This window comes from Colossoma macropomum, unplaced genomic scaffold (assembly GCF_904425465.1).
Source record: "Colossoma macropomum unplaced genomic scaffold, Colossoma_macropomum, whole genome shotgun sequence".
Lineage (NCBI taxonomy): Eukaryota > Metazoa > Chordata > Actinopteri > Characiformes > Serrasalmidae > Colossoma > Colossoma macropomum.
In genome coordinates, this window is record NW_023494793.1 from 41,429,897 (window position 1) to 41,457,297 (window position 27,401).

The 27,401-nt window shown below is 41.2% G+C and overlaps 1 protein-coding gene across 1 annotated transcript in view; it reads left to right on the plus strand.

The window, feature by feature from the left end:
- Nucleotides 1–27,401, plus strand: part of LOC118814112 (zinc finger protein GLIS1) — a 154,065-nt gene that overhangs the window by 111,735 nt on the left and 14,929 nt on the right. Inside the window, exons 8-10 of the mRNA XM_036579773.1 lie at nucleotides 1,675–1,785; nucleotides 6,879–7,020; nucleotides 18,504–18,612. Coding sequence (XP_036435666.1) covers nucleotides 1,675–1,785; nucleotides 6,879–7,020; nucleotides 18,504–18,612 — 362 coding nt within the window. The remainder of the gene's footprint in view (nucleotides 1–1,674; nucleotides 1,786–6,878; nucleotides 7,021–18,503; nucleotides 18,613–27,401) is intronic.

Below are 27,401 nucleotides of genomic sequence, written 5' to 3' on the forward strand. Positions count from 1 at the left end.
ACTCTGAGTGTAATGAAATGAAATTTATCCTCCACACAGCTCTTTTTCCTTCTCTCTCCTTTTTTCCATCCCTCTCTCGCTCTCTGTGTTTGGCCTGTTTAACTGTACGGTGACTGTGTGGAGTTGCGAAGGGAAAACAAACAGCGGCACACAGGCTGCTAGTAAAAATAGTTATTAACAGAGAGGTAGAAGGAAGGAAAGGAGAGCTCATAAAGGAAAGCTATCCACTTTCACTTTAATGACTACTGTTTTTTCTGTGTGAGAAAAGACCTGAAACACGTACAGGAGAAAGTGGCTTTCTTATATTTGAGCTTGTCCTACCAAAGTGCAAAAACACTGAGGGTTTTGTAGCTTATTTCAATTTAGCTAATCTTCCGACATACAGGGATTAATTCAGTTTAATTCTGCCCGTGTCAAGGTCAGCTGGCAGCCCTCGTTCCCTTTTTTAACATCTGTAATTTGCATTTTTCTTATTGTTTTTTCACTGAGATCCATTCAAAACCTGGGCATTTTATGTACGCAAGAATAGTCATAATTCATTTTTACTTGACAGTTTTCAAACCTCTCTTCATCCATTTATCCCTTTTTTATTTCTACTTCTATCCCTGAGAATTAAATAGCATGTTTTTGTTGTTGTATCCTTAAGTTAAACTGCTGTAGACTTATCAGGCAGATCTTTGTGTAAATGTGCTGTTTTTTTTGTGATATCATGTTATTTTAAAATGAGTTGTATAGATAATAAGACATTAAGATTGAACTGAGCACTTTATTAGGTACACCTACCTCATATCTACATTTATTACCCATTTTATCAGCTCCACTGACCATATAGGAGCACTTTAGATATACAGTTACAAACTGTAGTCCATCTGTTTCTCTGCATACTTTGTTAACCTGTTCTTCAATGGTCAGGACCCCCACAGGACCACCACAGAGCAGGTACTATTTGGGTGGTGGGTTATTCTCAGCACTGCAGTCACACTGACGTGGTGGTGGTGTATTAGTGTGTGTTGTGCTGGTGCGAGTGGATCAGACCAGCATGACACACACTAACACACCACCACCACGTCAGTGTGACTGCAGTGCTGAGAATGACCCTCCACCGAAATAATACCTACTCTGTGGTGGTCCTGTGGGGGTCCTGACCATTGAAGAACTAGGTGAACGGACTACAGTCTGTAATTGTAGAACTAGTGCACTTGTATGGTAAGTGGAGCTGATTAAATTTTCAATGAGTGTGAATACAGGATACCTAATAAATTGACCATTGAGTGTATATTAGTAAGTGTACTTTATTGTATGTAATACGCAGCTGGATGTTCAGCACTGGCTCTCATTCAGGCCTGAAGTGACATCAGTAAAGAAAATGTTTTGCTAATGCATGAGTTTTCAAAAGGTACTGAAATGTCTGTCCTCTTCTTCTTTCATTTTTCCGCTGTAAAAATGCTCAGCTGAAAGGTATGTTGCTTCCTTTCCTTTTCCGCTTAAACTTTATTTCAAATTTCTACTCTTACCTCTCAAAATATACCAAATAACCTGCATGTTTTGTTTTTTTTAGAATTGTACTTATTTATGTACTTAATTATTCAGTAGAATTGAAGTGTGCACCCACATACAGGCCCAAAGAGTTTAAGGGGCTAATCTTCAGTTCTTGTTCTGCATTTTGTGTTTTAGAAACCGTACGCATGTCAGATCCCCGGCTGCACCAAGCGCTACACAGACCCCAGCTCCCTTCGCAAGCATGTCAAGATCCACTCCGCCAAAGAGCAGCAGGTGCGTAGAAAGGTAAGCGCTCCATTAAAACAGGGGAAAACAGGACTTTAAAATGATAGTTTGGTGGAAAGTCAAATTTACAGTTTCCCCCCTTGTTTGGACAATATATTCAGTCAGCCAAGACATATATAACAGTTTATCAGACAGGGTCAGAAACCCGAATCGCTGCGCAATGCAGGTAGCTCTCGGATAAACAGTGCTTTAAGGAACACACATTTGCAGTAGGTATCCTTCATGGTCAATTGCGTCCTTTTCACGGCTTAGCACAGTTGGTTTTTATTTAGCTCTGTCTTTGAAAATCATTTCCCCCCAACAATACATCAGCGCTGACCGCATTTCGGCGTTATACACGGCAGAGAACGCATTCCTCATTAAAGCACGTAAATATGAACAGAATGGCCTCATTGTTGTGCGCGGCTAAGTGGCGGCTGGATGACGATGCGTTCCTTTCGCTAAGCAGCACAAAGCGGAAACACATGTGAGCGCGAGTCGATGTTAATAAGCCGCTGAGCGCAAAACCCCGCCAGCCAGATGTGGCGGACAAATGTCAAACAAAGCCTCTTTCCCCGTCTATCGCATGGTGTCGTGCTGAGGAAAGATGAAACACGCTCATCTGCCTGATGAATGGCTGGAAAGTATGTGACTGCGGCCCTGTGGAAGGTGTGCCACGCTCTGTTGTCCACAGTGCCAGAGTTTCTGTTACCACGTAGCCAACAACAAATATGCTCATTGTTCACTTTCTTCCCCCTGATTCCTAATATTCAGATGGCAATCAGTATCTTTATTTTGAAATCATGACATCTGCTTAAATTTATTTCGGAATTGTATAAATGAAAATAACTTCTTAAAGTTCGTGTCATGCCTCGTTTAAAGCATCTTCTGTTCAGCGGAATCATGCCCAGATGTACAGTCAGCCTGAATTAATTTTATAAACGGATCGTATTTGTTAAAAACCTCATGCCCATGCTCAAGTGTGAGCTTTCAAAGGCAATCAGGACTGGGCAAAAAAATGCACGGCACTCCAATCTCTAAACAAATGTCATCTGTCACTCAAACGTCTGTTCAGGGCCTCTGTTGGGTTGCGTTACGGAGGAAGTGCTGAAGAAAACTGGCAAGAAAAGTGGCCTGACCATGGTGATGGAGGTTTCCCAACTTATAAGCAGTGTGTCATGACTAGCTGGGAATTTTAGAAGATGTAGAAGCACACTGCCCATCAAAAGTTTGCCTTCTTTTGAAGTGTTTTACACAGTTACTTTTCAGTGACGCTAAAGAAACACTTTCAGTGGTTTTGTTAGTGTAAAGGAGCTCTGTGCTAATGCTTTGGTTATATTTATCTTCAACACGCAGCTTCATGTTCATCAGAGTGTCTTCCTTGGTAAGAAGAGCAAGTTTTGCCTAGGACATCACCGATTTTGTGGTGTTAAAGATACTTATTTTATAGGGCTAAATATTGAGATAACCAATATCAGCAAATGTTTAGATTCGTATTTTACATTTTAATTCTATACTTCAGCAGTGCTTCACTGGCTGATATGATTGTCAGATTGTCAAAAAATTCCTGTTTACGAAAATTACGTGTCAGTAATTGTTGCTATGTTCGTCAAACTAACTGGTAGCATCTTGTGCTAACAGACTAAAAAGTTCTATAGTGTAAAGCAAATGTTAGATGCACACAGAGGAGTTTGAGATAACATTTTATTATTGAAAAATGACCTGGCTTTACAAGATGTTCAGTTCAGACATGCATGTTTGAGAATGACAGAACAACTATGTTGGCCACTTTATACAAAAAAAAGGATTCTGGAAACCATGTTAACATTAATCAAACCAGGGAAATCTTTTAGTCACTCGACGTTAAGCAGCATCTTTTCATATCTGACAAGGAGGAATCTGAACAACAGAATCTACCCCTTCAGATCAGCTAATACTAAAGCTGGACAGTGAAGCTAAGAAAACATCTGAACATTGTTCTTACCATATTAAATAACTTTTGGTTGGTAACATGAGTGTTAGCAAATACAGTAACCCGGATAAGGTATAGCGTACTGTAGAGCCAGTATAATTCTGACTGGTAGTAGTTTTGATGCTGAGCTGTGAGTTTGGTCTTCCACAGAGTTTAATCCAAAACTTTTTCAGCTTCAAGAATAAAATAAAAACAGCTCCACCCTCCGGATGATCAGGATAGCGTGAGTCAGGCATTATACGTTCCTCATTAACACCTTTCACCATTTCTTACTCTAATAATTCTGACTGATTTACAGTTGTAATTGGCTGAGAGGCGTGTCCCATATTATTTATCAATCAGTCAGTTGTCACATTTTTTACTTAGAAACTCACAGTATTAAATAATAGGAATATTGTCACACTCTGGGTGGAGCGACTCAAAATTCTTTGGGTTTTGGATTCTGTCAATTATCCTATTTTTGATGAGAATCAAATTTTGTAACATTTTATTCTCATGCTAAGTGTGACGCATATGTTATTTTCACCCCTTAAAATCCCAGGCTTATTATTCAGTAACTGTAGGGATTTCTGTGTAAACTGGCTGAGCTATTCTTAGGATATAGAAGTGTGTAATAAAACTTTGGGCCTGCCGGTGGGCCCTGGCCATTTAAGGGGTTAACCACGGTGGTGTCTTATGTTCACATTCTCCAGTTCACTCTGTATTACTGTGATAGAGTTAAACCAGGGGTGGCTCATACTGAGTTTCTTAGTATCACAACTGTTGAACTGTTGAACTGTTAATTGCAGGTTTGAATCCTGACAATGCCACAGTCAAAACAAGCTGCAAATTAATGATGTGCCTGTTTTTTGATCATTCCAGTCATCAACATCCACTGAAAATATCAGCCAGCCGATATATTTGTCAGGACTTTGTTTTGGCTAAGTAATGTTTGACAGATTTTCTCCCAAACTATTGCTAAAAGCACATATTGAAACTGTTTTGGCCCAAAGATGGTTTAAACAGCTGGAGGGTTTGAGTGCTGGTGAGTGCTGATATCACAACATGGCGATAACGTATGTGGTGATATATGTTATTAGGTAGATAGCATTGTCCATCAAAATATTGTCTTTAATATTTACACATGTGGTATTGTTTTCCTCACAATAAACTTGCCTTGGCTTTATCATGTTACTTGTATTACAAATGTTTAGAAAAGCTAACTTTTGATGGTCAGTGTGCCACCCACTAACCAATGAAAAGCCTACTGCTAACCCTAAGCCAAACTTTAACTAAACCATCATTGGTTATATTTGTAAACTCTATGCATTGTGGGATACTCATGCAGTGTTAACAGTTTGGAGGGCTGCTGTGTGCGTGGGTTTTTCCCTTCCCCTCTTTCTGCATGTTTCCAATCAGAGGTTCCTGTCCGTGGTGAAGAGTAATTCCTCTCCAAAGCCGTCATTTCCTACACCAAGCTGTGGTGAAGTGTCGCCACAAAACTTGACATGCTTCTTTATTGAAGACTTTTGTTTGGTGCCCGTCCAGTTTACACAAAAGCGTCTCCATTCGTCGTGTCCTTCTTCATTTCTCCTCCACTGTCTCATCCCTGCTCCGAAATGGAAGCCATGTTGTGATGGGAACGTATGGTGTCAGTGTGAACTTTAACCTTGTTCTTCATTCAGAATTAATACGGGCAACGCTAATGTCAGCACGGCGTGCAGTAGAGTCGAATGTGTCAGTGGAAAAGAAAGTTGCCATGGATTGCAAGCTTGTAATACATAAATGCTGAAATCCTTTTCTTCCTATCTTATTTACTGTACTTGTATATGTATATTCTTTTAGTCTAGTGGTTTCCCACCCTGGTCCTGGACTACCCCTGCTCTGCATATGTTGGTGTTTCCCTGCTTTAGCGCACATGACCCAACTAATCAACACATTTACAAGCTCTGCCTGTAGATGAATTAGGTGCCAGAGCTGGAGTGATGCAGGGTTGAGAACAGAACATGTGAGTGGAGCAGCAGACATTTCCACTCATTTGCTCAAAGTGTTTCTGTAATCACTCCGCTCCAGCTCCGCCCTGCTTTTCTATTTCCTGCTCCTCACTCACATGTCAGAGAAACCCCGCTCCATGTCCACCTCATATGATTAATTCTTGTGATATTTATTATGTCTCGAATGTATGGACAAGACACTTTATTATTACACCCTTTATTTCATTAAATATATAATTTATGGACATTATCAAATTAAAAAACCTAGCCAAACATTCTGTGCTATACAAATTCTTTTTTGGAAGGCCTACGCTTGAAGTGACCATCCAGTCACTAGCTGGAAATCTGCCAGTGGTAAACAAATGGACGAGCTTTTAACAGCATTTCATCATTCGTGCAGCAAAATTAACAACACAAGACTGACTGTGTTAGATGTCTGTAGAACTTTGTTGCATTTAGTGAGAATTTCTGGGACATAGTTCTGCTGAATAGCTCCGCAGCGCAGACACTGTGTATGAATGGCTGTCGTGTGTGTGCTATAGAGTCACTGCCGCACCACTCACGTCACACAGAGGCAGTCAGACTGTCTGACTCAACGGATGGAGTGATACTGGAGCGATTTCGGAGCGAGAGAGAACACTGACACTCCGACTTTGTGATAAGCTGCTCCTCACTACGAGCAAAATCACACCGCTCTATTCCTGCTCTGCACCGCTCACAATCACTGCCTTAGTAGATAAAATATCTAGAATAAGAAGAATAAACTTTCTACACTGAACTTTGATTCGATTTGATTTAGAGAACAAATTAAATCCCAAAAATTGCAACCCCTAAAATTCATAAGCTTTTCAGAAAAAAAGCCCTTCGAGCATTGCACCCGCATCTCCGCCTTCTTTAGTCAGGTTGGCTGCACCTGTATGCCTATTTTTAGTCATTGACATTGGTTTCCATAATGATAAATTAGGGAAACACTTAGAAGGTGGTGTGATGCATATCTGCAGTACAGTTTTATGTTTCTATACAGTTTCCATGTCTTCTTCTTGATTGTTTTGATACCATATTGAAATTTTTACACCTTCACAATGTATCTTAGTTTTACCCAATTCAGTTTCATATTCATTACTCTTAATTATTTGCTAACATGACCTGTCCGTATCTTTAATTGATAGCTGAGGGCTTGCCCCCACTTGGAGCCGGACGGTCTGAGCGAATGTTTGTCCGTCCAGCACCTGCATGGCCCCACCCACTCTCAGCACACACTTAATGGAAAGGATGGACGCTCACCTGCACTGGGCCAGGACATATTTACAGGTACAATTTTCCCCTGGAGTTCATCAGCCAAAGACATGTTTGGTGTTTGAAGTTTAATTCTTTAGCTTTGCACTGGAGCTACCAGGCTAATGTAGCTGACAAGTAATGGCAGCATGTACACCACCAATTAGCACTGTGCTTATTGCATGTAAATCATCACATGCTTGCCTCAAGCAGAGTAAAGTAATTTCTAATGACTTTCTTATGTGGTTTCTGACACTGTGTGACATACAGTCATATGACTGTATAACTGTAAACATGAACAATAGAATGGTGTTTGTATGTGCATCTGCCTCAGAGTTATTAACCATCTTGAAATTACCGGAAGAAAAAGTGTTGCTATTATTATTGTAAGTTAAGTAAATATTTTTATTATTAAAGAATCAAACTTCAAACAGCAAATAATGTATAAAAGTTATTTTGCCAAACTGTTTGTATCTTTAAGGCCAACTGGTTAATCTCAGCTGACTGCTGTGCACTTCAGGTGTGTTAAAGTATTGAAGGAATCTGAACACTCCTTCAGGACTCAAGCTGAGAGACAGTACATTAATGCTCACAAACACGCTGTTTGTCTCATTCAGACAGTGCGACAGACGGTTTCCGCCTTGTTAAATGTTTGTTTAGGTGTTAAGTGTGGAACATATTTCAGTGTGTGTACTGTCTGTTGGCTCTGTTGAAATCATGACTTCCTCAACTGACCTTAAGAGTCAAATTCAGAATGGTGTTGTAAGTGATGTGTCTCATTTAAAGTTAGGCCTTCATCATGTCTAATTTAAACTCACCAGTCACTTTATTAGAAACTCCTCCCTTGTAGCTTCACCTTGCTGGTGTACAGTTACAGACTGTAGTCTATCTATTGGTGTGTTGACCATTCTTTAGCTCTACCTCAAAGGTTAGTTTCTGACCACAGTGCAGCTCTTCTTTCCCTTAGCTAGTATCTTATTTTCTTCTTTTGAATATTTGTTAATAGACTGTGTATTTGTCTGGTCTGTTTAATGTCACTTGGACAAATTCCTCATATATATAACACACTTCGCAAAATAAAGTGCTTCTAGGTGATTAAGGTTGGTGGACTTACATTTACATTTACATCATTTAGCAGACGCTCTTATCCAGAGCGACTTACAAAAAGTGCTTTGTCTATCCAGAGAAAGAATCTTCGCTAGCTACCGCTAGGTTAGAGAGAAAGTCAGTCCTAAGCTCAGATACTGGTAGAATCAGAAGGTCATTGACACCTAGTGAAAAAGGGACAGAGTTAAACACAGAACAGTGCAATACGATAAAATACATAAGTGCTGTACAATACATTACAATCAATACTTAATTTAGTGCTCATTTAAGTGCTGAATAAACAGGTGTGTCTTCAGTCTGCGTTTGAAGACAGCGAGAGACTCTGCTGTACGGACAGCCAGTGGGAGTTCGTTCCACCACCTGGGTGCCAGCACAGAGAACAGTCTAGTTGCTTGCCTTCCACGTGCCTTGAAGGATGGCGGGTCAAGCCGAGCTGTACTCGAAGCTCGAAGGGCTCGTGGTACAGTTCGAGATTTGACCATTGCCATCAAGTAGGGAGGGGCTGGTCCATTTTTGGCCTTGTAGGCAAGCATAAGGGTTTTAAATCTGATGCGTGCAGCTACAGGAAGCCAGTGAAGGGAGCGCAGCAGTGGGGTGACGTGGCTGAACTTTGGGAGATTGAAGATGAGTCTTGCTGCTGCATTCTGGATGAGTTGCAGAGGCCTGATGGCCTGCATCGGAAGACCAGCCAAGAGCGAGTTGCAGTAGTCAAGCCTTGAGATGACAAAAGACTGCACTAGCACCTGAGTGGCCTCTCTCGAGAGAAAGGGTCGGATCCTCCGGATGTTGAACAGCAGAAATCTGCATGACCGAGTTAGGTTCACAATGTGAGTCGAGAACGATAACTGGCCATCCAAAACCACACCAAGACTTCTTGCCTCTGCTGACGGGACAATCAGAGAGTTCTCGAATGAGATGGCAAGATCTTGATGAGGACCTGTAGTTGCAGGGATGAACAGTAGCTCAGTCTTGCTAGGATTGAGCTTCAGGTGGTGAGCTGCCATCCATGAAGAGATGTCAGACAGACATGCCGAGATCCGACTGGAAACCTGTGTGTCCGAGGGTGAGAAAGAAAGCATTAGTTGAGTGTCATCAGCATAACAGTGATAAGAGAAGCCATGAGATGATATTACATTGCCAAGAGAGCTAGTGTAAAGAGAAAAGAGAAGAGGACCTAGCACCGAGCCTTGTGGGACACCAGTGGAGAGCCTGCATGGAGAGGATATGGACCCTCTCCATGTTACCTGATAAGAGCGATCCTCCAGATAGGACTTGAACCACTTCCACGCAGAGCCAGTGATTCCAAGGTTGGTGAGGACATCCAGAAGGATTGTGTGGTTGACCGTGTCAAAAGCTGCTGAGAGGTCAAGAAGAATCAGGACAGATGACATACTGGCTGATCTTGCTGACTGGAGCTTCTCTGTCACTGCTATAAGAGCAGTTTCTGTTGAGTGCGCTGGTTTGAAGCCAGACTGGTTGGGGTCCTGGAGCTGGTTCTGCGTGAGAAAGAGAGACAGTTGATTATAGACTGCACGTTCAAGAATTTTTGAAAGGAAAGAAAGGAGTGATACCGGTCTGTAGTTGTTGACATCAGAGCTGTCAAGCGAGGGCTTCTTCAGGATGGGAAGTACTCTTGCAGTCTTCAAAGTTGATGGTACTTCACCTGATGACAAGGACTTGTTAATGAGAAAAGTGATGAAGGGCAGTAGATCCTTGGAGATTGACTGGAACAATGCAGATGGAATGGGATCCAGTGGGCAGGTGGTTGGGTTACTGGATTTGATCAGTTGAAGGACAGCGTCTGTGGAAAGAGAAGAAAAACAGTTTAAGGGATTGAGAACGAGAGAAGGAGGTCTAGTGAAAGGAGTGGGGACAGAGGGAAAAGACTGGCGGATTCTATCAACCTTCTCCTCAAAGAAGGTGACAAAATCCTCAGGAGTGAGAGAAGAGGGTGGAGGGGGAGGAGGAGGGTTGAGGAGAGAGGAGAAAATGCTGAAAAGCTTGCGTGGATCAGATGCTGATGCTTCCAGTTTCCCTCTGTAGAAGGATGACTTTGCAGCAGTAACTTCGAGTGAGAACTTGGAAAGTAGAGATTGGTAGGAGTTAAGATCCGAGTCGAGCTGGGATTTCCGCCACCTTCTCTCAGCCTTCCTTAGTTCTTGCCGGTTGCTTGATAAAGTGGCCAGTGAGCAGAAGTACAAAGTAGTTGTTTCTAATAAATTGGCCGGTGAGTGGAAGTACAGGGTAGGTGTTTCTAATAAAGTGACCAGTGAATGGAAGTACAAGGTAGGCGTTTCTGATAAAGTGGCCAGTGAGTGGAAGTAGAAGGTAGGTGTTTCTAATAAAGTGGCCAGTGAGTGGAAGCACAAGGTGGTAGTTTCTAATAAATTGACCAGTGAGTGGAAGTACAGGGTAGGTGTTTCTAATAAAGTGACCAGTGAGTGTAAGTACAAGGTAGACGTTTCTAATAAAGTGGCCAGTGAGTGGAAGTACAGGGTAGGTGTTTGCTAATAAAGTGACCAGTGAGTGGAAGTACAAGGTAGGCGTTTCTGATAAAGTGGCCAGTGAGTGGAAGTAGAAGGTAGGTGTTTCTAATAAATTGGCCAGTGAGTGTAAGTACAAGGTAGGTGTTTCTAATAAAGTGACCAGTGAGTGGAAGTACAAGGTAGGTGTTTCTAATAAAGTGACCAGTGAGTGGAAGTACGTGGTAGGTGTTTCTAGTAAAGTGACCAGTGAGTGTAAGTACAAGGTAGGTGTTTCTAATAAAGTGACCAGTGAGTGGAAGTACAGGGTAGGTGTTTCTAATAAAGTGACCAGTGAGTGTAAGTACAAGGTAGGCGTTTCTAATAAAGTGACCAGTGAGTGGAAGTGCAAGGTAGGCGTTTCTAATAAAGTGACCAGTGAGTGTAAGTACAAGGTAGGCGTTTCTAATAAAGTGACCAGTGAGTGTAAGTACAAGGTAGGCGTTTCTAATAAAGTGACCAGTGAGTGGAAGTGCAAGGTAGGTGTTTCTAATAAAGTGGATGGTGAATGTATATAGTTTGAAGCTGAATATCGTCTTAGTCTCCTTAGTCCACTTTTCACTGGAGCTCAGCTGTACACAAGTGTATATTTAATTCCAGAGCACTTCACAAGCTCCAACCCCAATAAGCTGCGATTTAACAGCTCAAACGGACATAGCAGAATAAAAAGGTTTTTTATGTTATGAAGACCATATGCTATGGTGATATTACAAACATCTGCAGTGGGCAGCTGCATGTAAATCTTCCCATGGTGCCTCCTCTGGTCTGTGTTGAGTTACACTCAGATAACACATTCTAACCTTAAAGTACCTGAAATTATGACCTAACACGCCACGCAGCATCAGGACAGAGGCCAAAGGTTGATTCTGCTCTGACTTTTGTTTTAGGAATAATTCAAAGTTTTTTCCCCCACAATGCTTTTCTGTTTGTTGGTTCCAGCAAAATCCTGTTTAAGATTTAATGCGGTGCCAGAATCACTACTATAGTGAATGGTGCATTTTAATGGTGATTATAAAAAAAGATTGGACAGTAATAACTTGCATGTGTACTAGCTTGAAGTGAGAGAAGTACCTGGAGCTACATGTGCAGTAGTGCTATCTGTGCAATTTACAGGACAATTGCAGCTTTCTGGAGCATTAAAGCAGAGCAGGGCACGATTCACTCAGCCAAATCGCCTTCATTCCCCGGCGTGCCAGCAAGGAGTGTCTTTTAAAAAGTCTTGGCTCAGACTCTCCCTCTGTTTCCCTCAGTTCAAAGAGGACAGCTTGCTGCTTCTATGTGCAAATGGCTTTAGCCCGGAGCAGCTGTTGTGTTCTTTTGACTGTTTGTTCTCATTTGGTTTGTTCTTGCTGTGGTCAAAGCTAGCCAAGACGCTGTATGTAATGGCATTCAGGATGACTCTACCCACTACACGCCGCTTTGTTCCACAGCCAGCAGAAAGAGAGAGAGAGAGAGAGAGAGAGAGAGAAATACACTGGTTTCGCTGTTATTCTGTCCACTTATTGCACGCTGTGTGTGTATGTGCTTGTTCATCTGCACTCACCATCCACTTCACTAGAAATTTACTACTTCTATTCACTGGCCACTTTATGAGCTCCATCTGCTTTATAAATTCACTGTACGTACATACAGTGGATATTGGCATTTAAAAAACATCGCAATAGTAAATGACGTGGTGGCCTGCAGCAGTGTAAATGGTGCCATGCACTCTTAGAAATAAACGCACTGTGCAGGTACATTTTTCGTTCATCAAGGTACAAACAATGTAAATGTTCCCTCAGAGGTACAACAGTGGTTTTAAGGTTTGATTGTGAACCTTAAATAAGTTTTTCCAGGTGAAAAGTTTGTATTTGTTTCTTTTCATAACCAAATGTTTTAAAACAGAACAGTAAAATAAAAGCCTGGAGACGAGACGGGGTGTGTGGAGTCAGTACAGCTTAGAACATATCATTTCAGTGGATTATGGTTCAGTTATGTTCCCTGACTGAAGGTACTGAGATGCACCCTTGAGGGAACCACCCCAGTGACAAGAGGGGAACTGCCCCAGTGACAGTTTAGTACCTTTATTTCTGAGAGTGTGGAAATAGTGCCGTGTCTGCCCATGTGCAGGACGATGGTTTTTATTTTATCCTTAGTGTTTTGAATACTTGCTAATGTTTCTAATACTGTGTTTTCATTGAAATTTGAGTTTTGATATACAAGAATAGCTAAGAACAGGCTTAAATACGAACATTCAGTGCCCGGATTTCCATAAAAAATTATCATCCTGTTTATTTCGCCGCTGTGGCCGCTGAACTTGTGATGGAGCACCTCTGCTTCTGTCAGGGTGCCATTGGAAACAATGAAATATCTGGTTTGTCATTATCCGTCAACTGCCAACAGATAAGTGCAGCTTAACAGGCTGTAGTCCATTGTTATCATTTATCATTGGTCACTTTGATCATTGGTCAGTCTACCACAAAACCATTGTCAGCTAGATATTAGTGAATTAATTATTATTAAAGTCAACTTAAGTCAAAATTGAAATTTTTTACCTTGTTATTACATGTCCCTGGTTATATTAAGCATGATTATATCATATAATTTGAAAGACAAAATTCTTGTTTTCCCAAAATTTTTGATTGTGGTAGTGTGTAGTGACTTTTTCCCTGGCTTGAAAGGGCATTGCACACTGAACATGACCTAAAAACAACCTGAAATGTGAAAATCTGACACATTTTTTTTTTCATATCAAAACTATACACACAAGACATGACACTGTTTTTTTTCTGGAATTTTGCCAAATTGTTCACAGTGCCAAAATAAAAAAGGCTGGCAGCAAGTCCATCATAAGCTCTGTTGCTTCTCACTAAACAGGCAAATTGTGACATTAAACAGGATGCTTTCCACTTAGGAAAAGTGGACGGAGAAAGGAGAGTTTCTCCACCTCGTTGAGGAGCTAAAGCCTTATTAACTGTTTCACACACAGCTCTAATCTCTGTAACTCAGTTTGAGCTGATTTTGGAGATGCAGCTCCACACTAGGCAAAGCACAGAATGGGCCTTCCTCACCAACCGTTCTTAAGAAGAAATTTCTTCTTAAAACCTTTACCAATGTTTTCTAATTTGGGATTTGTTCTTAGGTAAGAACATTTACAGCATTTGGCAGACGGTCTTAACCAGAGCGACTTACAATTTGATCATTTTACACAGGTAGGCCAAGGTAGTATTAGGAGTATTGCCTACGCGGAGTACTCCTACTGGTATAGTTAGGGTGCTTGCCCAAGCAGGGGATTGAAACCCAGTCTACAGAAGGCAGAAGTGTTACCCACTACACTATACCAACCACAACAGAAACCTTCCACGCAACAGAATCTAAACACTGTTGCGTGGATGGATAGATGGATAGATAGACAGACAGATAGATAGATAGGACTTTATTGATCCCGAAGGGAAATTGCAGTGTAACAGTAGCAAGACATACAATTGCACATAAACATACATATATTAGGCAGAAATAAAATAGGAGTTAAAAAAAAGAGACATAAATTAGGCATAAATAGAAAAATAGACAAAAGCAAACTATGAAAGAGTAGGAATAAAAGTATCTCTATTGCATATTTACACAGCATATAAGACAGATTTGTTGTATTTACATGAGAGCAGGAATTGCACAGGTATTGCAAGTGGTATGAGGTAGTTACAGCACAATGAATATAAGCATAACTATGAATATCAGCAGCGTTTACAGTCTAAAGTGCATATTTAAAGTGTCATTACAGTAGCAGGTTATGATATATTGCACAGTGTGTATTAAGCACAAACAATTCTGTGGTTTAAGAACATGTCATGAATCTGACATAGACTTTTTCTTAGGACTTTTCTCAAGATCAAATTTCAGAAAAAACTTGGGAAGATATTTTTGAATGAGGCCCGTTGCCTTCAAAGTGCAGATAAGATCTTTGCTCCTCACAGATCGAGCAAATGATGACATTAGGCTTCTGTTCATTTTGAAAAAGTGAAAGCAGCGTGAAGAGCTTCGTTCAGAAGTGCTTCCTCATAGGCTGTAATGTTTGTTGCTCAGTTTGAGGCCCATTTGTGGTGTTTTTGGAGATTCTGATCCTTTTAGCATTTCTGAAAAAGTTCTGTTTGCTAATACACAGCTACTCCATCATCTTGGTTGCTGCCATGCCAACAGCTCTGCAACTCCTTTCTGTCAGATCAGCCCTGTCTCGGATCTTCTCCACCTTGGATCACCTCCGCCTTGGATGAGCTCCATCTCGACTCGGCTGCATTTTTTTCTTTTTACCCTCAGACTAATATTGGTTCGTATGTGAAGACACTGCCTGTGCCCCTGGGAGCCTGCCACTCTCCTAGTCATTTTGGCTGTTTTTCTACCAGCACTAATTTGACTTCCCTCTGTCAAGATTGTCATCCCATTCAGCATGCGTGGGTGCCATGCCCTTTCTCCATCGCTGGCCTTTTTTGGGAGCTTAAATTTTAAGCAAGTAAATCTCATTCAACGTCATAATTGAACAACCATTCTGTTGCCAACAGGATATTCCATGCCAAACTACCACCAGAGCATCATCCAGCTTTCTTCTTCATCACACCCATCAATGCCCATATGCAGCAGCCACCCTCAAACCCCTTTGCCTGCCATGTTTAACACAATTCATGTCTTCACAATCCAGTGTCAACCAGAGGAGGATGGGTTCCCCTGTCGAGTCTTGGTTCCTCTCAAGGTTTCTTCCCTACTGGGAGTTTTTCTTGCCACTGTCGCCCTCAGCTTGCTCATCAGGGGTACATCAAGATACTACACTGAATCAAATCAATCTCCTTCTTTTTTTCTTCTTATCTTACATTCCTAATTGCAAAGCTACTTCAAGCACCATACAAAGGGCCATGTGAACTGGACCCCTTTCCAGCCTAGGCTAAACTTCCCCAGCAAACCATACAAAGCCTAGTGCATTACACCGAACTCAGATACCCAAATGCTTGACCATCTGACCAACAACTGATTCTGACTCCAGCTGCTCTATATCCCACTGGCATACACTCAGACCAAGTTCTCTACCCAAGTTGCTACCATTCATGTGAGTCATCCTGGAGTTCTTTTGGGGGTCTGGCCTTCTAGCTACAGGCAAACGCCACCCAGAAATCCAGCCCAAGTCCTCAGTTCTCCCCCCTCCCTCTATCAATCTTCCCTCATACTACTACCACATGTTGAAGGCACAGTCCAAACTCGCAAATAGTGAAATTTGGGGGGGGAACATGCCTAAAACTCCTCTTTCTTCCTATCTAACATCCTATAATTTCACCTCCTTACCTTCCGTTCCTAAGTTTTTGCAAACTCAGTCCTATATCTGTCCACAGCTATGAGGAGGGTTCAGCCTTCTAGCTACAGGCAGAAGCCTCCCAGAACTCTAGCCCAAGTTCTCAGAGTTCTTCCCCCTCCCTTAATCAGTCCCTCATTCTACCACCACCTGTTGAACTCGCAAATTTATTATTGTCTGAATAAATCACACAAATAATCGTGTAATAATAATTATCTAATAAATAATCTTTTAGTCGTCTTCTGATTTTTGATGATGCCAGTGTACATCTGCCGGTGAGGAAAAATAATATTAAACTATATCATGTTTGAACACACCAACCTAACATCGAGAGAAGGCGCTTAGCTACCTCAGAAACCCTTCCAGATACAGTGTTCCACTCACAAATATGCCATAGAAAATTTGACTTGCTGCTTTGTGAGGCCATAGTCGACAGCTAGAACAGGATCATCTCTAAAATACAAGTTTTAAATGAGTTAGTTTTGCAGTTTTATTGTTTTTTTATTATTATTTACACTATTATTATTATATTATTAGTTATCTTCAATAACTTCAGTTCACTGTGTTAAAAGATACTCATTAATGTAGTCACTTGCCTATTTTTATGAAGATATGTCATTTTGTGAGTAAAGACTTTCCAACTGTTTGCTTTACAGTATCAGGAACCACATAAACAAGACTATTTGAAATTACTTAGGTGTGCATTGTGCTAATTGGTGGGTAAACCCTTCCATTACTTGCTAGCTGCATTAGCCTCATAGCTCCAGTGCAAAAGTCTGGAAACAAGCTTCAGACACCAAACATGTCTGGCTGATGGAGTACATTTGGCATAAGGAGGGAAATTTAAATTTGATTTTTTTGCTGAACTATCGCTTTAATGAATGCAGTTTTGTAGGCTCCATTGTCAGAGAGATTGACCTCTCTCTGAGGCATCACTCCCCTCTCTCTCCTCTCCTCCAGTGGAGCGCTGCGTAAAAGTTGAAGCAATCTTAGCCATTACCCGCTGAGTGTTTCCCGTTGTAGTAGCAGATGTTGGGGCTAAAGGGGAGAGCATTTAAAGGCCTTTGATGGATGATTTCGGGGTAATGAATCAGGCGTGTAACCAGTTCAGAAAGCTGTCAGATAGGCCCGGAGCAGCTGGAGCCAAACGGGAAAACCAGGAGCCGCTCCATGCTGGACAGCCAGCGCTATGCCGTTCGCCCCCAGGGGCTTCTGGGAAAATAATCATAGGGCCGAATCGCAGGAGAAGATTAGCAGAAGGAGAAACGGGGGAACAACTGTAGCGTTTCAGTGTCTCAGGCTGCACAAGAAGCTGAGGGAGCGGAGAATCCTCTTTACAGTGCAGTCAGCCGTGATTTGGCACTGCGCTCATACAGTAGTATATAATCTGTGGAATGGTGGTGTTTATATCACAACTCAGGCTTGTGTGTTTTGCTGTTATTTCCATTATAAATTCTGGAAAGAGCTGAAGCCTCCTTCGTTTTTGTACCTCGAAGTGCAATCTGCCAGGTGAGCAGCTAGTCTGATGTGTTCTCTGAACAAACTTTAAATGAAGCACATTCTCCATCCACTTGATCAGAAACCCTGCCCTTATAGCGCCACCTTGCTGCTGTACAGTTAGAGATTATCGCCCATCTATTGATGCACTGTTTGTTTTAGTAATCCTCTAGCCCAGAGGTTTTCAAGTCCAGAACGTGAATCTGTTTTCTGGTCATGGATTATGTAATGGCAGGTAGGTATGACATTAGATGGCCGATCACTTACATCATCGGTTCAGTCGATTCAGTTCGTTCAGTTATTAATGATTATAAAATATAGGACCAGAAACTGGCTTCAAGGTCCAGATTCGAAGACCTACACTCTAGCCCTTCACTAATGGTCAGTTTCTGACTGCACACACTTGCCGTGTCAGTGTCACTGCGGAGCTGAGAATGTACCACCACCAAAACAATATCTGGGCAACAGCAGTCCTGTGGTCAGAAACTGACCAAATATTAATGGTGTAGAGGGGGTCTGATAAATTATGCATGAGCAGATGGGCTACAGTCTGTAATTCTAGACCTTTATAGTGGACTGATAAGGTAGGTGAAAAAATGGTCAGTGAGTAAAAGTATGTGGTTTGTGTTTCTAATAAAGTGGCCAGTCGGTGGAAGTATGTGGTAGGTATATCTAATGAAGTGGCCAGTAAGAGGAAGTAGAAGGTAGGTGTTTCTAATAAAGTGGCCAGTGAGTGGAAGTACATGGTGGCCAGAAAATGGAAGTACAAGGTAGGTGTTTCTAATAAAGTGGCCAGTGAGTGTGTGTCATTGTTAATCCTCTTGAATTAAACCTGTTCAAAAAAGATCATGAAATATACAGTGAATTACAAACAGTGCACGACAGGACCGCTTCAGTTTTTCCGAAATGTCCCTGATTGGGTTTGTGTTGTCAAAACAACTGCTTGTTGCCATGAAATGCTGTTTCATGAGTAAAGGGAGGGGAGGGGGAGGGTTAATTTGGTCAATGTGGCGTTCTTTGTGGGGACTCCTTGAGGTTGATTTGGCCCGTTTTGCGTATTAGTGTTGTTTGTCTTTCAGGCCTGTTTGCTGGCTCCAGCACCACGGCAAACGGAGCCCCAGCAGAGCTGCTCTCTAACAGCCCTCACCTGCCCCCACGGCATCCCCGCCTGGACCGGGACAGCGACGGGTGAGTATCAAACACATTGAGACTTAGCCTTGTGGGATCTCACAACGCAGGATTTCTCAGTTTAGCTGGATAATATTAACCCCTTAAACTCTAAGGGCCGACATGTGACCACATGTTTCAGTTCCTCACTCTCGTAACTAAAGAATTAACACATTGGTTAGTTTCATAGTAGTAAATTAGTCTTTTTATTAGTTCCTACCAGATAATAATAGTGAGTAGGTTTCACTACAGTGAACCATTTCACATCAAAAGACTTTAAATGACTTTCAACAATTTGATTAATAAAGAAATTATAAAAGAAAATTAAGTGGAATATCTGTTTCAGATTAATAAATTAAGGGTACAAGGGGTTGATCCAAAAATGAGGATTAAGATAGATAGGAATGTCCCTTAGCTATTTTCCTTTTGGACAGTTCTGACTTTTGGCTTAAATTAACTGAGAAATCCTGAGCGTTGTGAAATACCCCCCACATCTGACTCCCACACACACACACACACCCACACACTGGTGACAGCAGTCGGGGTGATGTCAGGATCATGACTGCCGCAGTTTGGAGAGAATGATACGGTCATGGTTATGGAAGGACTGTGGTCATGGATGTCTCTGTGGGATATTAAGTACTAAATTGGATGTTCTTGAGTCATGTGATGTTTTGGGATATTTTGAGCTTCGGTGCATCACGCTAGATGCTCTGTGTAAGTGACCTGTCCTCTGAGAAGGTAATTAGTATGACATAGTTGCTTGTGCAACAAGTTGTGTATCCCAGTGGGGGAACACTTCAGTGTAACATGCTTCTCAGAATAAGTTCCGTGGCTTTAAACCCCTTTGAGATATGTTCTCCTGTCAGCATTTCAAAGAGGCTTTAGTGTCCCTTAAAGTAGTATATATTAGTATTTACAACACTGCCCTCTATGTGCAGTACAGTGAAACAGCGCCTGCCTCTCTGCTGAAATAAGGCATCTCTCGCTCTGCCTGTACAGACAGGTCAGTTTGTTTGAAGAGACTTGAAGGGGTCAAAAGTATAAGTGTAGTTTCTTTGGACTGAAGAGGGTCATGTACACCCACTAATATTGTCCAAAAAACCTTACCTGTGTGTGATTTTTGGGAGACTCCAGGATTTTTCTCCCCATTCATGCTGTTCTGTGTTGCTCTCTCTCATTCACACCGGTTCATTTGGCTCATCAGTTCTTACTGGTAGCAAGCTGAACGGCAGCATTAGAATGAAGTTGGGTGCAGAACATTGGTGTGTGTGTTGGGGAGTGTGGGTGTTTGTTGGAAATGATAGTGATTTAATGTGGAATGATGGTGTTTTTGGAGAAGGATGATATTTAGTGATGTTTAGTGGAGTATTGGTGTTTTGTAGAGAAGAATTGTGTTGAAATGTGATGGTGTTTTGAGCTGGTATTTGTTGGAGAATGATGGTGTTTGGTGGAGAACATTTGTGTTGGTTTGAGAATGATGCTTGTTGAATGATGGTGTTTGATGGTGAATAGTGATGTTGGATGATGAGGTGATGTACTGTGGAAATTTATGCTGGAAATTGTTAGTATTCGTTTTAAAATGTTGGGATTGGTTTGAGAATGATGCTTGTTGAAGAATGATGGTGTTTGTTGAAGAACATTGGTGTTAGTTTGAGAATGATGCTTGTTGAAGAATGATGGTGTTTGGTGGTGCATGGTGATGTTGGATGATGAGAGAATTTACTGTACAAATTTATGTTGGAGAATGTTGGAATTGGATGGAGAATGGAGTTTGTTGAAAAATGCTTGTGTTTGGTGGATATTACACGTTTGATGGCGAATGCTGGTGTTTGGTGGAGAATAACAGTGTTTGCTGATGAATGCTGGTGTTTGATGGAGAATGATGTTAATGTCCGGTGGAGAACGGTGTTTAGTGGAGAAGGGTGGTGTTGAAGAGTAATAGTGGTTGGAGCTTTTTGGTATTTGTTGGGGAATGATGTCTGTTGGAGAACAATGTTTGCTGAAGAATGATGGTGTTCGCTGGTGAATAGTGGTGTTAAAGAATGCTGGAATTGGTTGGAGAATGGTGTTGTTGGATAATGTTGGTATTTGTTGGAGAATGTTGGAATTGGAGAATGAGTTTTTTTGAAAAATGGTGTTTGGGGGATATTACACGTTTGATAGTGAATGCTGGTGTTTGGTGGAGAATAACAGTGCTAACGAATGCTGGTGTTTGATGGAGAATGATGTTAATGTGTGGTGGAGAACGGTGTTTGGTGGTGTTGAAGAGTAATAGTGGTTGGAGTTTTTTGGTATTTGTTGGTGGTGAATAGTGGTGCTGAAGAATGCTGGAATTGGTTGGAGAATGGTGTTTTTTGAAGAATAATGGTGTTGGAGAATGTTGGTGTTTGCTGGAGAATGCTGGGTTATAGGAAAGCCTGCAGCACCCCCACAAATTTAACTCAATCACAATGAAAGCTTTCAGGGAAAAGCAGAGCCACAGCATTCTTATAATTGATATGGTATAATATGTGATTATGTGTACCTCCGTGATGTTGGGGAGAAATTCATACAGTTTTGGCAAAGCAGAAACCTTTCTCACTATAGGCCTTTTTGAGATGATGTACTGTACAAATTTATGTTCTTTTCATTCGCTTAGTATATTGACTTAACACATACGATTTATTTACCGTTCAGAGCACCGGCTTGAGTTTTTTTCTGTGTCCACACTGTGTGTTTGTTTTAATTGTAACGTTACCTAAGCGTCCACCCACCCAATAACACACACACCGCCCTCCCCCTGCCTTTAAAACACACAGGCCAGCTCTCTTTCTTCTGCACTGTCCGCTGCACTGTGTATTTATCCAGCCAATCCAGATTAAACCAATGTCACTTTGACGCAACATAAACTGCAGAGTGCCGGGCTCTAGCTCAGCTCTGAGATGTCAGTCGTGTTTAATTAAGGAGGGACCGAGCTCCGAAAAAAGATCCTACAACACTTTTCTGTTTGTCTGTGTCCTGCAGTTACCAGAGCAAGGATACAGCAAGGTCCAATATGTCCTGAACTGCTCGCTGGTTGCAGGCATGGTTCCTATTAAAACCCCCTGATTTCCCTCAGGAGCCACAAAGCTGAGCTGCAAATCCAATGTGTCATCAAGAAGCGTTGTGTGTACAGTAACAAACAAAAATGCTGGAACGAACGAGCAAGAAACAAGGGGGAGAGAAAGTGCAGAGAGGGAGAGGGAAAGCGAGAGAGAGAGAGAGAGAGAGTGTGGAGCAGTAAGAGAGAGAGAGAGTGTGGAGCAGAGAGAGAGATTGGTGTAAATACATCTGTTCTCTTTAAACATTTAGGGGAAACAGATTTGAACGGGGCATTTCTGCTCTCTATCATAATTTAAGGCAATAACCCATTGTTAGCTAAATCTACAAATTACAGCAACTTTCGGGAAGAGTGAATTGTTCATGAGGTTTTAAACAATGTTCAACTGTTAGCTTGATTGACATAATAGCAGAGCAGAGTGAGCCCCTAAAACACAGGCTTTCTGATGTTTCTCTTTTTTGAGTCCAAAGGGCACATTTTTACTTTCAAAACCCCCTAGTGGAAAGTAACAGAATGCATTTGCTTTGATATTATGATATTATGATATTCTTTATATATAGGTAGATTTCAAAGATCTGTTTTTTCGTTGTTAAAAGGGACCATATCATGGAAAACCAAGTTTTCCTCACTTTTTTAAGTAAAAGATGTGGCATGTGAACTGTAGCATGAGTTGCTGTCAGAGCAAAACATCATAACTTTAGAGTACATTACATAAAAGGTTTACGAAGAGAAACTGTCTAAATTACTTTGAAGAAAATGTGTTGGTGCATTAGCTCATATGTTTGATTTCCAATTAAAACAGATGTTAAGTACAAGTTATTCATTTTTAAGTGGCAGGAAAAATAACATTAAACATATCTTTAACATGCAATAAATCCTCAACAACTAAATATATTAAATACATTTTTTTCAGTGTTTAGTTTGTTCACTCTCTACCTTTATTCCAGCTTCCATTCTTTTCAGGAGACTCACTTTCAGTTCCTCAAAGAATCTGCAGACACACCTCCAAAGTTCAGTCTTAGAAGCTGGTTGATCATTTTCTGAAGTAATCAAACATATTCAGTGGTGTTGAGGTCTGGACTCTGGGGTGGTCAGTCCATTGATCAGCTTCTTTGTTTGATGTGTCCGTCTCCTTTTCTCAGTGAGGTTCTTCTTGATCAGCTACACATCCTTTCAGACCCACAGCGCTGAGTCGTCTTCTCACAGTGGAAGGATGGACAGAAACACCTGTGGATGTTTTCAGATCTGAAGCAGCTTGATTTTCTCCTCTCTCTCAGAGATGAAAGCTTTAAGTGCTGTTTATCTGATGGGGGCAGTTTTGTTGTCTACCAGGTCTTCCAGGTGGTTGTTAGGAGACTCATTTTCCCTGTAACTTTTAATAATTTTGGAATCTCCCTTATTTATTTTCCTTTGACTTTCCCCTTCCTTGTACGAGTGGATTATCTTATATCTAATATTCGTATATCTAATATCTACGCATACAGCTGTCCTTTACATTGTGTGCAAATTACTAATAGAAATTATGTAACAATATTAAAAAAAAAATTATATGAACTTATACTAAAATATATATTGAGAATATATTTCAGACCAAACTACAGCCCCATGGCTTCATATGGGTGTGGGTCAGTCCACTTTGTGAGGTTTTACACCGGTGCTGATGTGATTGCATATGATCTGTATGTAAGCAGCGGTGGATAGGTCAGTTTCCAGCATAAACACTGCAGCGGGCATGAAATGAGCTGGGCCAGTGCGAGCTGTCATGTTCCGCAGCTCTTTAAGAGCGCTCTGGAAGGTGGGCTGTTTTTCCAGCACACAGAGAAACAGCTCCAGACAATTAGCCAGCGGTTTTAGAGCTCAGCTAACAATTACTGCTGCTTGGAGAAAAACGAGGTTTGAACTGAGCCAGCAGAGAGGATACTCATGTAACACCAAACGACATTAGATCCAAGGTCATGACGGCATAGAGCCGTTTAGAAAAGCCTCTGCATTTACCCAGGCCTGAGGCCTTCTGTGTAAAACGGAAAATCTTCCACAGTCTTCACATTATGGACTTGCATGAACAGTAGATTTTGGACAACTTTTTAACAGTATAGAATATTGTAGGAGACATTAAAGCCGTTTGAATGTTTTTACTTCTTACTTTGCCACAAACAGAAAATGGATCGATTTAAGATCACATTTGACCGACAGCCGATTTGGTCAGACTCTGAAGATGAGACGACACTAAATTCCCAAACTGTCATCACCACTGAGCAGCTTTTCAGTCGGCAGCTGTGACAGAAGAACAGCTGAACAACCTGGAATCAGCCAGAAATGAACCCAACACCATTCGCCAAACTAAATGGGCTGTAAGATGCTTTACAGACTGGCTGGAACAAAACAACATTAATACTGATCTGGCAAAAACTGACAAAACTGAGCTGAACTTGATATTGCGGCAGTTTTATGGCTCAGTCTGTACTTCAAAAGGCGAGGCTTACAGCTGGCTGTGCAGCGAGTGGGCGGAGCTCGTTACTCTGACGTAGCAACAAGCTGCTTGTTAAGGAACTATAATTTGGTGAAGGAACTGCGAACATTAAAACATATTAAACGCCGCGTTCACGGCCCAGTTTATTAATTTATTACTTTATTTATTTAACTGTTGTATTAAAGCAATAGAACACTCTAGGAGTGTGTTATCGCCAATAACATCATGGCTGTGATGATCTACAGCAACCAAATCACAGCGATAACACGCTCCCTCTCATGTTCTACTGCTTAAATAATAACTGACATGAATTTTTATTTACATTTGGTGTATATTCTAAATTGACAGGTTCAAGTCTGCACTTTTTTATTTTGTTTTCACATAAAAAAAAGTAAAAAAAAAATATGACCAAAAAGTAAAGGATGTTTTTTTCCTATTTTTAGAACGGGATTGTGTGCACATCAATAATTTTCATCAAATTCAAACTGTGATAAAATATCTTCTCTGCTGACACAAATTGAACGTTTAGAATCTGCATTTTCTGTGCAGTTTCTCCACCCGTTTCAATGAGTTATGAGTGAGAAATACTTAAGTTAAATGTAAGAAGAGGTGTTAGCAGGGTTAAACAGAAAATGGGCCTGTTTGCACTTGTCCATAGCTAATCGACTCCATCACGTCTGCCTGCCTTTTTTGCCCACCCACTGTAAAGTCCTCATAGTAGCAGCACCTGCCTATAGAGAAGTGATGACAGCGCCGTTTAGGAAAATCTGCTGCCCTCTTATTTGCCCATGTCATTAGATCGGGGGAACCTAATCAAAACGTGGACGCTCGTGCACACATAGCGATGCTTTATCCCGTCCGTCTTATGGCACGTCTTTGCCAGGACCTACAACGAGCCAGGTATGAAACGTCTACTTACATTTTCCTGAAGATGGAGCATTTTGATTTACATGTTTAAAGCCTAGAGTATACACACCGCTGCCAAAGTCAACAGCGGCAGCCGCACTTGTTTTTCCCAAACGGTTTAGCAGGACATTAAACATTTTGACAAAATTATCTAACGCGCCCGGCTCCGCCGCTGCAGCCGCTGACCTCATTGCTAAATGTGTTTACCCTGGCTGAAATGGCCCATTTAGACTCCTTTTACTTTGTAAATACCAGCGTCACTTTCTGAAGCTAATATTAAAAATATGCCAGTGAAAATACATCTCGCGATTCGAGGCGTGTGGAGTTTTAAGTTGGAGAATCGCTTAATGCTCTAAAGCTCCGTTACAGAAAAGCAGAAAAGCTCCAGTGCACGGGCTTCTGGTCCATGCGGCTCCAGGGCTGAATGGGTGCTGTTGGACCTTTTTACCTTTTTCTTTCTGGTTCATTTGCTCGTCCTGCGGATCACTTGTTGTAATGTAATTCCACAAAGTGTTTATTTTAATCTTAGTCTAATGGTGCTTGAAACCAGGCCTGTGGGCCAGGAGGAACAGGCCCAGATTTAACTTTAAGGATCAGGTTCCTTTGTCTGTATACATAAATATTGGTTTGTTTGTTTGTTTTATTTAGGTTTTGTTTAACCAAGGTAGTCACATTGAGATTAAAAATCTCTTTTCCAAATCTCTGGCCAAGATGGCAAAACCAGATAAAATTAATTACATTTAAGGCACATAAATTAGAACAAATAAAATAAAAACATCACTGAAGAGCAGTTCATTAGCACATAGTGGTTTTACAGCCTCATCACATCCTCTGTGTGATAAATATGGGCTGCAGTGTTTCTGTTTTTTTTTTAATTTTTTTCTTCTTCTTTTGACTGTTAGAGTTGATTTGATAAATTAATATTTCCTTAGAGATAATTAAAACTTCTTGCTGTTTTTCCCTTTAGGCCTTGAACGCTAGCCAGTTATTAATCTTAAAACCTATTATTCAGTAACGGCGATAAATTATTCATTAACTACTAAGAATTATTAATTATCTACTATTAATTATTCAGTGTCTACTATAAATTGTTCAGTAACTATAATGACACTACTTTGTAAGTTCTGTAGTTGTGAGAGTGAAGAAATGAAGTGTCAAACCATACATGGGCCATTAAGGGGTTAATATACATACAATAGACATACCATAATGACCCACTGTAGAACGGCTAATACGTTGTTCTTGTTTTCTGAGGTAAGTTTCCAACTGTTCCATTTACAAATGTGTCTTCCAACTGTTCCATAACACAAATATCTCACAGCTCTAAGGATTCCAAACCTAAGCCCCGATGTGAACAGTAGCAGTGTGAACGCAGCCTGCAGTATCCTCTCAGATCATATAAGCTGATTTTCTGGGCTGGCTCGGAGCTGAGCTCGCAAAGTAAAGCCCCAGTGTTCCTCATGGCTTTAGAGCACTAACCAGAAGCAGAGCCGTTCCCAGCGCCAAGCCTGGGGCGTCCCGCCCATCTGCCAGAGAGGCTTAACGTCCCTCTCTCGTTCATATGCGCACACACAGCCCCAGCGGAGCGTCGGCCGACAGGTGAGACAAGACGAATGAGCAACAGAGATATCATCCTCATGAATCTTCAGCCTGAAAAAATGGAACAATCTGGTTTTGCTCCACGCGTCCGATCCCCTGTTCGGGACTGTGTTGTTGTAAAGGAATAGTTTGAGCAAAATTCTAATTTTAAAGTTTCCACTCTTACCACACATGTAGTTTGCCAGTCAAGACATCTGAAGTTTCCTTCTTAGGTTTTGCACTGGAGCTATAAGGTTAATGTAGATAACAAGTAATGGAAGCTTATACCCCACCAGTGAGCATTAAAATGGACAAAGAACAGTACTGTGCAAATGTCAGAGACCAGCCTTTCGTTTATTTATTTCTAGTCAAAACGGCCATTCATTTATCAGTACTTTCAGTTCAGTCTTAGAAGTTGGTTGCATTTTCTGCTTCTCATATTCCAAGTAATTCCCAAAAATCTTGGCTCTGGAGTGGTCAGTTCATTGTTTTATGAACACCAGCAGCTTCTTTGTTTGATGTGTCCGTCTCCTTTTCTCAGTGAGGTTCTTCTTGACAGCTACACATCCTTTCAGACCCACAGCGCTGAGTCGTCTTCTCACAATGTAAAGAACAGAAACATCTATTCAGCAGTACCTGTGAAAAATGAAAGACTTGTACTTTGCTGTTTTGACTGGAATTAATTTAATAAACAAAGCATGGTTTTTGACTTTTGCACAGTACTGTATGTTACACTGTTGCATTGCTTTGTCTGAACTTCTGTCCATTTTTATA